Below are 13,038 nucleotides of genomic sequence, written 5' to 3' on the forward strand. Positions count from 1 at the left end.
CCGGAATGCACAGAATCTTGCCCTGGACAGTCCTGTCTTGATCATCCGTGCGCTGGGAGTTCTGGGCACCAGCTTTCCAAAGGAAACCTTAAATGACTCGGAAGGGCAGTTTGGTTTTACCAGTTTGTTTCTCACTTGGTCAGACGTCTCTCATGGCATTGCTGATGTGTGTGACTGCTTGCTTGGTGTCCATTCATTTCAGTCTTTAGGGCTTGGCCTCTTATTTTAAGGAGGGCATTACCGTATCCTCCAGCTAAAGTCTTTCCGGGATTTTGAGTTTATGCATCCTATGGATTTACAGTACATGAATATTTAGTTATTCATAAAATGGAAGTTTTGTCTTATACCATGGATGAAACAATCAAGCTTTTCAGAAAAGCTACTTGTTTTAACAACTATGATGATTTTTAAATAAAACCAAAGAATTACCATGTAATGCAAAGCACACACTTTTTAAAAATAACAAGTTATGGTGACCTGCAGTGTGTCTTTACACGATTAGAGAGTGTCATGTCTTAATCTGTTATGGTGACCTGCAGTGTGTCTTTACACGATTAGAGAGTGCCATGTCTTAATCTGTTATGGTGACCTGCAGTGTGTCTTTACAAGATTAGAGAGTGCCATGTCTTAATCTGTAATAGGATTGTAATAATATGCATGTTCCACCTGTGTCCATTTATATATCTTGTATTTTATATTGTGGCACCATTGTAATGTATGATGTGAATGTTGGTATCATTCTATGAAGTGGTAAATGTCTGAACAGTTTCTATTCTTGTCTACTTACCCAAACTGTTCTTTAAGCTAAATTTGCCTAAAGCATTGGTATTAGAGTGTGATCAAGTTTTACATGTTTTTCATGTTAATTTATTAAAATTTCCTTAATAAGTCGGCTTTATTGCAGACTAGATGGAGTACACTTGGGGAGGGGTGAGCGTGTTTCACACTCCTCCCCTTGCTGAACATAAGATAGAGCTCTGGTGTGCATGTTGTTCCCACAGCCGTCTGCTCCCTTCCTTCCCCTTTTAAAGTGCTCACCTACCTAGAACTTTTATGTCATACTTTCGAGAACTTGGGTCTAAGACAAATCTTAGTTAAGGACTTATAATGCTCCTAAGTTAAGCCTTGCTTTTCTGCCTACTACAGTCCCAGGTAAAGATGAGGATAAGGAGACGGGCTGTAAACCAGCTGATGCCCTGACCAGTCTCTGAGGATTGAACGTGCCGAATTCATTCTCAGTTAGAAATAAAATTCCATTTAAACCCTATGTATGATGTATCTGATTGGATTTTCTTAGGGTAATGTGGTTTGGGGGCGAATATTCATTGAGTAGTCCATCTATTCTACTTGGGGTGATTGAGTCCACCCCTCAGAGGTTAAGAATCTGATTTGTAATGTCCTGCAGGGAAATAAAACTGAAGCTCTGTTAGCAGCCCCTCCCCACCTTGGTGGCCGCTACAGGGCGCTGTCTTTGTTCTTGCTCCGAGACGGAACCACTATGTAACCCTGACTGGTCTGGAATTCAGTATGTAGACCAAGCTGGCCTTGAACCTGCTTCCGTCCTTCTGCCTGTCAGAGCTACGATGACAATGTGCATGGGCCACAATGAGCCATGAGTTCATTGGCTGAATTAGAAGTGGAGTTAGGAATTAGAAGACCAATAGAATCTCAGCAACTAGTCCGTAGCTGAAGCCAGGACATTGCTCCTTGCACCAAGATACAGAACTACCAAATCTAAGTCTGTGTCTTCACAGACTTAAGCTAATAGCTGATAGCGAAGAGAAAGAGCCCTGAGGTCAGTTCCACTTCCCTGCCCCTATCAAAGGAGCTGCAGTCAAAGCCCTGGTCTAACACCATATAGCCTGGAAGGGGCTCGAGTGCTACAGGAGGCTTTGCTTGCTCAGTTTTTTGGTTAAGCAAAATCTTCAGTAAGAGCACTCTCCTGCCCGCTGGTTTTGAACACTAGTTGGGCCTCATTGTCTAAGTAGGAAGAGTTCTTATCAAAATTAACTACCAGCTTTTATAGACAAATAGTTTTTTAAAAGCCTACACGATGTTATTAAATTGTTTGAGCCTTCTCCCACTGTGGCAGTAGTACCTCAAAGCTGGTATTAATTTAAAGCTCTAAAAGTCGTCAGGGCTGGAATGCATCTGAACAAGTCTGCTGGTTTTCAGATGTACTGGAATATTGTCAGGAAGCTTAGTAAACAGCCACCTCCCCCAGTGTGCTTCCCCAGACACTGCAGAGGGAGCCTGCCACAACTGCTTCTGCGACCCACCTTCTTAAAAACATTGATGATTTAAGGATCGGAAGGCATCTCTGTAAGTACCACACGGGCATGAGGACCTGGCTTAGAACCTTCAGAGCCTACTTTAAAAAGACCCAGGCACAGACAGGCATAGTGCTGTACACCTTTAATCCCAGTCCTTAGGAGACAGAGGCAGATAGATAACTGTGAGTTCAAGGCCAGCCTGATCTACAGAGTAAGTTCCAGAACAGTCAGAGCTATAACGTGAGACCCTGTCTTAGAAAATAAACAATTAAAAATAAATAAATTAAAAGTTAAAGAAAGCCAGGCACGACAACACTCACCTGTAATGCCAGCACTGGAGAGTCGGGGACAAGATCTTTAGGGCTCCCGAACCCTTCCGGCTTAATCAGTGAGTTCCAAGTTCAGACAAAAGACCACATCTCAGAAGACAAGGGGAGTGGGGGAGAGAGATGCTCAGCAGCTCAGAGCACACGTTCTCTTCCAGAGCAGAGGGGCTCTCTGCCCAGCACTCAGGTCACATGGCTTCATACTGCCTGTAGCTTCAGCTCTTCTAGCCTTGACACATACAGCATTCAGTCACAGACCTACACAAGTAAAAAATAATAAAAATCAAGATGGACACAGTTGCTGAAGATACCGACGTGTGGCCTCCACATGTACACATTCATAAACATGTGCTTACACTTACAAATACATACACACACACACACACACACACACACACACGTCACACATCTACAAAATAGGTACACAGAGAGGAAAGAATACTGTTATTTTTACACCTGAATTGTGTCACATAAACTAATAAAATTACCCAGAAAGGCATAATTTCTCATTGATTGTTCCTATAAGTGCTATAGCAGATGCCATTGCCGTTTGGAAATTTACATTAAAGGTGTGTCTTAGTCAGGGTTTCTATTCCTGCACAAACATCATGACCAAGAAGCAGTTGGGGAGGAAAGGGTTTATTCAGCTTACCTTCCATATTGCTGTTCATCACCAAGGAAGTCAGGACTGGAACTCAAGCAGGTCAGGAAGCAGGAGCTGATGCAGAGGCTATGGAGGGATGTTACTTACTGGCTTGCTTCCCCTGGCTTGCTCAGATTGCTTTTTTATAGAACCCAAGGCTACAGAAATGGTCCCACCCACAAGGGGCCCTTCCCCCTTGATCACTAATTGAGAAAATGTCCCACAGCTAGATCTCATGGCGGCATTTCCTCAACTGAAGCTCCTTTCTCTGTGATAACTCCAGTTTGTTTGAAGTTGACACACATAGCCAGCCAGTACAAGGTGCATATCCTCATTTTTTTTAAGGATTTATTTGTTTTATTTATGTGTGTACACTGTCTGCTGTCTTCAGGCACAGCAAAAGAGGGCATCAGATCACATTACAGATGGTTGTGAACCACCATGTGGTTGCTGGGAATTGAACTCAGGACCTCTGGAAGAACAGTCGGTGCTATTAACTGCTTTGCCATCTCTCCAATGCATATCCTCATCTTTATTTTATTTTATTTTTCAAGACAGGGTTTCTCTGTGTAGCCCTGGCTGTCCTGGAACTCACTCTGTAGACCAGGATGGCCTCGAACTCAGAAATGTGCCTACCTCTGCCTCCCAAGTGCTGGGATTAAAGGTGTGTGTCACCACTACCCGGCTATCCTCATCTTTAAAGCCACCCACATAACCAGATTCTCCTCAGGAAGGAACAATGGGACTTTAAAAGAGGGAACATGAGATTGTCTACTGTGAGCTTAAAGTTAGTCTACACATCCCAGATGTGGTGGCGGATGCCTAATCCTACCACCGAGAGACTGAGGCAGGAGGATCAAGGGCTCCCTGGCCTCTGTAGTGAGCCCTTGCCTCTAAAATAAATAAATAGAAATGAGTCAGTACATTCCCACCTTGAATCCATATCATAGGACACAGTGATAAATCTCAGCTGAATTCTGCCCAGAATCACTTTTTAGCCTAAAATCATACGTTTTTATTCTTGCTATAATTTGAATTAATGGTCACATCTGTGCATGGTTTCAGGTAGCACTTAGGTATTCTTCTAATACCAACAGTCGGGATCTAGCAGCATCTGAGTTCTGCCTGGCAACCGTGACCCTGAGTCTTTTGTGTTCTGCAGTTGCCTTGTGTGCATAGGTGGCATGTGCCGATGTGATTTGCACAGCATTGATTTAGCCCAGGCCATTCAGTTCTGTTAACCTGAGACCACAATGGTGATGGCTGGCCACGGGCCGGAATTGCATCTTGGTGAGGTTGCCTACACTGATCTGAGTGGTCTCTGCTTGCCGTGGTCAGCATTTCATGTTGGTGCATAACTTGGACCAATACCAGACAATTCCACCCTGGTATCTCCTCCCTCAGCATTTCAAAAGTCTCCAGATCAAGAACCTGTACATGAAACAAATAGGAAAAGGGATGTTGTCTACAAACAGATGCTCAGCCTATCCATCCCCCGCTCTTGCATGTCAGTCATGAATGTGGTAGAAGTGGAAATATCTGAGGTTTGTAACGACCCGCACCTGAAGCAGCTTCTATAGCTGACGCTCTGAAGACTCACAGGAGTTGAACTCCTTAAGTGGGAAGTGGGAGGCTTAAGGCCAGGTGTGGTGGGGCCTTAACATTGGGGAAGCAGAGCTAGGCAGATGGGTCTCTGAGTTCCAGTCCAGCCTAGTCTACAGAAGGAGTTCTGGACAGCCAGGTCTTTGTCACACAGGTTGTCAATGCTGCCTTCTCTCTGCAGTTCTGAGCCTGTCACCACGTAGTTTATCTCAGAAGGAAGCCTCGCTTCACTTTCCCTCCCTTGCTGGTTTGAGCATACTGTTCTGTTGAGCAGTATGTTCTGATGAAGCTGTGCTATATCGCTACCTTAGGCAGCCACACTGCCCTGCCCGTGGGCGTAGCAACTACTCATGCTGCTATCTGCTGCCGCCTTAGTGCTTTTAGGAAGGCTTAACGCTGGGAAATATTTAGCCATGGAAGCCAAGGACAGTAGTCCAAACCTGTAACCTGTAATCTCAGCACTTGGGTGACAGAGGCAGGATTGCCATGAGTTTGAGGCCACCCACAGTGTACAACCTTGTCACATTAACAATATCATCATCATCATCTAAAGAGCTCTCCCTAATAAACAGAAAGCCTAATGGAAAATTCACCAATTCTTTAACTAAAGCATTGGTCAAAGTGATCACTTTTAAAGTAGTCATGTCATTAAAGGGCTTCCTAGAAATTGGTTCTCCCTGCATGGAGGCAACTATTTTAAGTGTAGCAGTGTCTAGCAGTATTGTGATTTTAATAAACTAAGCGAGATTTCCAAGACTCTAAAAGTTATGTTCCTCTAAAGAGATGACATCCAGAGGACCAGCCTGAGACGGTTACACCTGAGGAGAGCAGGTGGTGTCCTCAGGTTTAGATAGTTGTGAAGGGCTTTGACGAGTGGCGTGGGAATGCTCTCAGGGTGGCGTGTGACCTGTGTATTACAGTAGCCTGTCACAAGCCTCTTCCCGTACCCTCTGTGGCTTAGTGTGCCATCACCAGATGCTTATGACACAAACTCCTCATTGGCACGCATTTTCTAATCCCAACCTTGCCAAATCCCAGTAGTTTGGGACCCATATGTCCTTGTGTGAAGTTTGTTTTCAGATCTTCAGACATCACTGATAAACTCTTCAGGGTTATAGTCACATTGAACTTGGGCGTTTCTGCTTAATTTTGTCTTCTCTTCAGCTTTAACCTCGATCCTCCGCTGAAAGTTTTATATTGTGCCAAACAGGGACCTGAAAGAGCCTAGCTTGCTGAGTGAAAAGGTCAAAGAACCCTGTACAGACCTTTGCATGAGTCCTCTTTCGACTTACTGTGTCTCTTCCCTCTAGTTACCCTAAACCATTCGTGGAGATCCGTGAGTTCAATAGAACTCCTGCAGTACTTTATGTTAATCTGGTCTTCATTTGTCAGCCCCAATGAGGCTGATTATTGAAGATATCCAGGAAGCCCTCCGTCAGAGGTGGGCGCCATCAGTCTACTGCCCGTCAGTGATGCCTGTCACAGAGATACATCCTGGAGTTACCAATAATAGCAGATCTGTAATTAAAATGGTATTTCCATTTCAAGACCTGTTGTTTGCTTAACGAGTGCAGACCAGCAAAAGGAGATCTTGTTGCCTGGCTCATGGCCACGTGTCCTCCCTAGAAAGCCTGGGCGGTCTCGGAGGTCTGTCCAGACTGTGGAGGTGTTAGGTTTGATGATGATCAGCACCCTCTTGGCCCAGGAAAGAATGTCCCTAACATCTTGCTTATGTGGTGACATTTAGCTCGCCGCCTGCAGCTCAGCCCCTGGGAGAGCAGCGTTGTTAGCAGACTTCTGACGCCCACACATTCGTTCCTGGCCAGAAGCAAAAGCACGGCCGCCTTGTCTGGAGACACAGGTAAAGCCATCCAGGCGGCACTTGGTGGTGAGGTAAAGTCCTCCTTTTGAAGTCTGTCTGCTCTTCCACGTTCATCTAACCCCACCTCCGTTCATTCTGGTACGCGCTTTTCTCTGTTGGTGTTGGCTTTGTTTCATCTTTACATCCACCCTCACGTCTTATCTGGACACCAGATGCCAGGCAGGCAGATGACGTCCCTCACCTGATCAGATGGCCTCTGTCAGTCTGTTAGATTACCAGGGGAAAAAAAGTATCACTTAAAACTACTTTGCTTTCTCCCCTGTGTGCCAACAGATGACCAAGGGCAGTGGATATAATTTAATACCACTATGCAGACTTGGAAATAAATCATTGCACTCCTCTACCCTGGCAGCTTCCCCCTCCTGTGCCAGGGTTCTATATGTAACCGAGTACCTGGAACTTTCTAAGCTCTGAAGAGCTGAGAAGGCTACTTGAAATGCACACTGCCTCTTTCTTACATTCCCTGAAAACAAAGAGCACACCTCATCTCGGCTGTTACACTGAAACTTTCTGAATGCCAAATATGCATGAAAGAACCAACCCGAGTGAACTGAAAGTGACTGTAATGTATCCAATTGGTAAGACCCATCCAGATAGGCTTTGAGTGACTTTTGGACTTCCCAGCTCTCTCTGAGCACATTTAGTGTGTCTGTGCAAGTAACCTAGCTACCCCTCACCCTCTGCTCTGCAGTTAGAAAACCACATGCTCTCTTTGAAACGTTCCCTTTAAAAAGGCCTTGTTCTTCATCTCATTAGTCTGCTGCACAAATAGACCTCTTGGTAGTTTTATGGGCTTTGCTCTGTGTGATACCCAGTTAGCTAACAGGTGTCCGCTCTGCCTCTCACTGTCCAGCGTGAGGCCATCAAGGCCAAGGTCTGGGCACCCTCAACTGCTCTCTCTGGAGATGAGCATGGTGGCAGTAAGTGCTGATACCAGGCCTCTGGGATTTATCTGGAGGGAAAAGTGCAGCATTTTAAGATACACTATGTTTTATACTGCAAACTTCATACTTCTTTGCAAGTGATGAAAGCAATTCTCTGCGTGTTAACTCTCCACGCTGCTTGTGCACTCTGTCTCTGCAGTATGTGGCTATCACGCACCTGAATCCTGTGTTGTATGTTGTCTTGTTCCAAAGCCAGGAGTGTGTCTTTCTCTGCTGTTTCTGTCGGCACCGACCCTGGCAATGCTTTTACCCCTTGTCTTTCCCACGCCATCTCTTCACTGGCCTTCCTTTCCTTCCCCGTGCACCACTCCCTTCCTTGTTATGCTTAGTTGGGTACAATTGATGTTAGTGAAAAACAGCGCGTAGGCTTTGAGTCTTTGCTACTTTCTCTGGGTTATTACCACCTATTCTGTTGGTACCGCTTATATTTACTGAGATTAAAGACTCCTGGTTTTTATGAAGAGTTCCGCTTGGATTTATGAATGTAAATGTGTCTTAGTTGTCTTTCAGGACATATGCTGTCTTTATTTTCTGATGTACCTTTCAGGTTATTAGTTTGCCTCAATTTCAGTTTTCTTTTCTTTCTTCATCTTTTTCCCGATTGCCATTTGGTGAAGATGGCCCTAGATCCATAGCCAAGATTACAGTAACAGACCCTGGTCCCCTAAGGTGCTCAGGGCTGTGATCGATGGGGAAGGGTTCTGCGTCCCTTGGTTCTGAGCTCTGTGTTCCCACTAAGATCTTGATGGGTTAGGTTAATGTACTCTTGACCGCCAGGAGCAGTGGAGGACTTTCTCAAAGGCGTGTTCATTCTCTGGAATTAACCCGTACAGGGCAGGGAGCGCACGGGGGCAGAGGAGAAAGGCCATCACTACCCGCACAGGGCAGGGAGCGCACGGGGGCAGAGGAGAAAGGCCATCACTACCCGCACAGGGCAGGGAGCGCACGGGGGCAGAGGAGAAAGGCCATTGCTCTTACTGTTTCCTCAGAAGACTGAGATCATTTATGCAGTTTGCAGGTTTCACGTTTTCCATGGTAGATGTTCAGAATTTAAAACCTTTAGGAATTTTAGCATTTATTTCAGCCAGAAGAATTTTTTAAAGAATTAAAGTTGAGGATTTTTCAATAGATAGAGATGAGGATATTCTTAAACTAGATACGATGGCATACGCCTTAATCCCAGTACATAGGAAACAGAGGCAGGTAGATCTCTTTGAGTTCCAAAGACTGGCTTTCATAGCCAATTCCAGTGTTGCCAGAGTCACATAGTGAGAAGAGAATATTTTCTACCTGTACTGAATGCTTTTTTCAGCTCTACAGCAAAGAAGAAATTAGATTGCATCCAGGATGGTCTTAGCACTTTGCACTAAAGGAAAATGAAATCATGTTTCTGTCTCCTTCCATTCTCAGTGTGAGCCTTGATCTCAGAGCAGGCCTGTTCTCCAGGGTCACTTCATCTTTAGGCAAGGTTAATGGCCTCGGGCTTTGCCTGGACACAGGGCACCACTTTTCCTGATTATTAACCTGCAGAAACACCCTGTGCAGGGCATGGCTTCTGCAGGGTATTTGCTTAACTTGAAGCGTTTTGCATTAATGAACCCTTTCCTTGTCTGGGAAGTGAAAGCACCTTGTGATACTTAAGGAAAAAATTTATTTTCCAGTACTTTCCCTAGTGGTCACCACCAGCAAAGACAAGAGCCCTCCTGTCTCAAAGTACAAATCTACCATTCACCATTAAAGCTCAGAAGAAAAGCTGTGTCCACTCCCATGTTCTCATGAGGAGAACAGAGAAGGCGGCAGTATTTCAGTTCACTGGGAAGAAGGGTATTCTGTTTGCATATAGGAAGAGAGGTTGCCGCTTCCCAGGCTTCCATCTTCCTTCTCCGTGATCCGGGGAAGATCCGGAAGATCCCTGACCTGAGCTGCAGGATGACACTTGTCCTTGTGCGTTTGAAGCAGGCGTGCAGCTCAGCGAAGACCCCAGGTTCCTTCCCTGCAGGAAGGCCGCAGAGAGGTGCAAGCCGGTGTGGCTCTCTGTAGATAACAATTTTTTTAATTTTATGATTTTAAAAATTAAGATTGCCATATACTTAGTAATTTTGAGGTTTTTTTAGTACTGTTAAATTTACCTGCATGGGGCTGAAGAGATGGCTCAGAGTTAAGAGCACTGTCTGCTCTTCCAGGGGTCCTGAGTTCAATTTCCAGCAACCACATGGTGGTTCACAACCATCTGTAATGGGATCTGATGCCCTCTTCTGGCCTGCAGGTACACATGTAGGCAGAACCTGTATGCATAATAAATCTTAAAAAAGAAAAAAATTACCTGCCTGGTGTGGTAGCACACACCTTTAATCCCAGCACTTGGCAGAGGCAGGCGGATTTCTGAGTTCCAGGCCAGCCTGGTGTACCAAGTGAGTTCCAGGACATCCAGGGCTATACAGAGAAACCCTGTCTCAAAAAAAAAAAAAAAAAAAAAAAAACATTTACCTATACAAAAGTTTCTTTAAAAGTTTGCCTCAAGCTAGAGAAAGTAGCCAAGGAGCTAAAGGGATCTGCAACCCTATTGTTGGAACAACATGATGTACTAACCAGAACCCCGGAGCTCTTGTCTCTAGCTGCATATGTATCGAAAGATGGCCTAGTCGGCCATCAATGGAAAGAGAGGCCCATTGGACTTGCAAACTTTATATGCCCCAATATAGGGGAATGCCAGGGCCAAAAGAATGGGAATGGGTGGGTAGGGAAGTGGGGGGCGCTATGGGGGACTTTTGGGATAGCATTGGAAATGTAATTGAGGAAAATATGTAATAAAAATCAAAAAAAAAAAAAAGTTTGCCTCAAAGTTGGGTGTGGTGACTCACACTTAGAATTCCAGTACTCCTCCAGATGCTGAGGTGGGGGAATTGCCACAAGCTCACCACAGTCAGCCCCTGTCTGCAGAATGAGTTCAAGACTAGCCTGGGCTATAAAAACACATAGTAAGCACGTGTCTGTTAAGATCACAGTAAGAACGTGTCTATAAGTTAAGAATTGCTACAGGAACCAGATTTGCATAAAGTAATTTTATAATCTTGCTCAGATACATAGCATTATCCTCAACCGTGTTTGCTTCATTTTTTATGGAAAACCAAGATTTATTTTATTTTATTTTTTAGTGAGATCTGGAATTCTGGCTCCTGTATAATGTTAAATAAATTGCCTTAAACCCATTTCTGTGTAGTGACTTGAGAAATGTCCTTTGAAGATGGGTAGTCTAAGACTCAAAGTTCTGTCCTTAGTAAGACTGTCACTGCTACCCGTGATTCGGCCACAGTGGCAATCCTTAAACACTGTTCTTCTCACCATTTTAAATAATTATAACCTGTCTCCCCATATTTTCTATCCCTTGGCTTTGTAAGGGGAGAGGGCAGAAGAATACATCACAGCTTGCCTTCAAAGAAAACAGAGATCTTTTCCAGCTGTTTTTAGCTATCCCTGAAACAAGTCAACACCTGGCAAGACTTGGTCAGTGGACGTGTTCTATCTCGGTTGCTTTTCCCCCACTGACTCCTGAACTTGGCTCTTAAGACAGTTATAGACCTTACTTGCCTGCTTGCGTGTTTCCTGGTTCTAGCTTTAGTTCCATAGTAGAGGTAATTAGGAAAAATCTGTCCATGCGCCAGTCTTCCTTTAAAAATGGCATCACAGATACAGGGTTTTATCAGGACCATTGGTCTGTAGTCATACAAGGCTGAGACTGTCCACAATCAGACTGTTCCTATGTCTTTAGTCATAACTGGAACAAACAAGTAGTATTACCTTCCAGGTCTGTCAGCCGGGCACCTCACAGGTTTGCAGGTAGAAGGCGAGTTGAGGATCTTGGGGCTGGGCACTTTAGGTAATAACGTCTTCTCCCCACTTTTCTTTCTGTCTTCTGCACCTGCCTCTGGCTCTCTTCACCTGCTCCTCTGGCACTCTTGTGTGTAAAACCAATCACCTGCACTCTAGTTATCCCCATTTGTCCTCGTTCAGCATCTTGCAGCCCCATCATCATGCCCTTCAAAGCTGCACACTCTAGAAACCCAGTGGACCGACCAAAACTCTTTGTAACACCGCCTGAGGGCTCTGCACGAAGGAGGACCATTCATGGAGTAGCGGTAAGTGGTGTCTGGAGAAGCCAGTGTGTGGGAATCGGTACTGTTTCTCTGCAGAGTGGGCTCTGCCCTAAGGTGGGCTCTGGGTACAAGATCAGGTGACAGCTACACACCACACCACCCATTATAAACCCAGCTGGCTGTGCACCTCTGCCCCTCACTGCCTCTCACTTGGGGATTTTGCTCTCCCTACACATTTGCAACTGTTCTTCACTCAAGCACCAATGAGTGGCAGGCCTATTCTACTGGGACCTTTATACAAATAAGTGGTTGGGAAACATTTTCAAGGTCAGAAACTGTGTTGCCTTTGAAGAAAGCCAGGTCTCAACTAGAACTTTAAAAACAAAATAAAAACAAACAAACAAAATTGTGCCTGACAGAGCAATTCTCGTGTTTAAAGCTGATGGATGCTTTAAAGAGTTCTGCTTCGAGGTGTGTGTGAGGACTGTGAGAGCGAGGGTGAGGATTCTGCCTACAGGAAATGTTTTTGTGAGCCACTTTAGGCATCAGTGCAATTCACACCTGAGACAAGCCTCACAGCCCTGTAGCCAAAGGGGAGCCTATCTCTGATGTCCGTGATCACTTACTTCATTAGCTTCATGATGCTTTGGAGATCCGAGCTTCAGACAGAAAGTGACAGTGAACACTTAGAGTGCATGTGCAGTGGGGGAAAGTGTGTGCCGAAGGGAGAGCACCTTACCGCCTTCTGAAAGTCAGGTAGGAGGAGGACTGTGGCCAGCGTCTGTCACCCTTTGAGCTTTGGTGGTTCCTGTGTGTGATCAATTAGACTTCATTGCCTCACGAGCAAATAGTTAGGGACTGCTGCTGTCAGGGAAATGATGTTTATATCTACATTGTGGAATCGGTACTGGTTAACTATATTGAATACCTGGAAAGTAGCTAATGGTATAGATGGACTGAATATTTAATTTTTAAAGTGTGTAGAGACTAGGGATATGGCTCAGTGTGTAAAGTGCTTGATGTGCAAGTATGAGGGGTTCAGACACGAGCATGAAAGACGAGTGTGGCCCCGTGGCTGTAACTTCAGCACTGGGGTGTAGACGGGATCCATGGACGTGCTGGCACTGGCCAGCTGACATGGCCAGTAAGAAACACGTCTCAAAATCTGAGGAGGAGAAATGGCTGAGGAAGGCACGAGCCTCTGACTTCTATCCATGGGTAGGCACAACACACACCAAGACTGGAGTTGCAGAAAAACATTAATCTATATAAGT

The 13,038-nt window shown here is 45.1% G+C and overlaps 1 protein-coding gene across 9 annotated transcripts in view; it reads left to right on the forward strand.

Annotated features, from left to right (window-relative positions):
• The window catches only part of Map7 (microtubule associated protein 7), a 132,071-nt gene that overhangs the window by 101,693 nt on the left and 17,340 nt on the right, over positions 1–13,038 (forward strand). For 4 of the 9 annotated variants that reach the window (XM_029482843.2, XM_029482840.2, XM_029482844.2 and 1 more), the window contains exons 7-8: positions 6,592–6,705; positions 11,658–11,806. In XM_029482843.2, coding sequence (XP_029338703.1) covers positions 6,592–6,705; positions 11,658–11,806 — 263 coding nt within the window. Of the gene's footprint in view, positions 1–1,146; positions 2,463–6,591; positions 10,249–11,657; positions 11,807–13,038 lie in introns of those variants that run through there. The other 5 variants (XM_021173685.3, XM_029482841.2, XM_085842673.1 and 2 more) reach the window with 4 other exon arrangements.

This window comes from Mus caroli, unplaced genomic scaffold (assembly GCF_978045245.1).
Source record: "Mus caroli unplaced genomic scaffold, Mus_caroli_1 scaffold_9, whole genome shotgun sequence".
Lineage (NCBI taxonomy): Eukaryota > Metazoa > Chordata > Mammalia > Rodentia > Muridae > Mus > Mus caroli.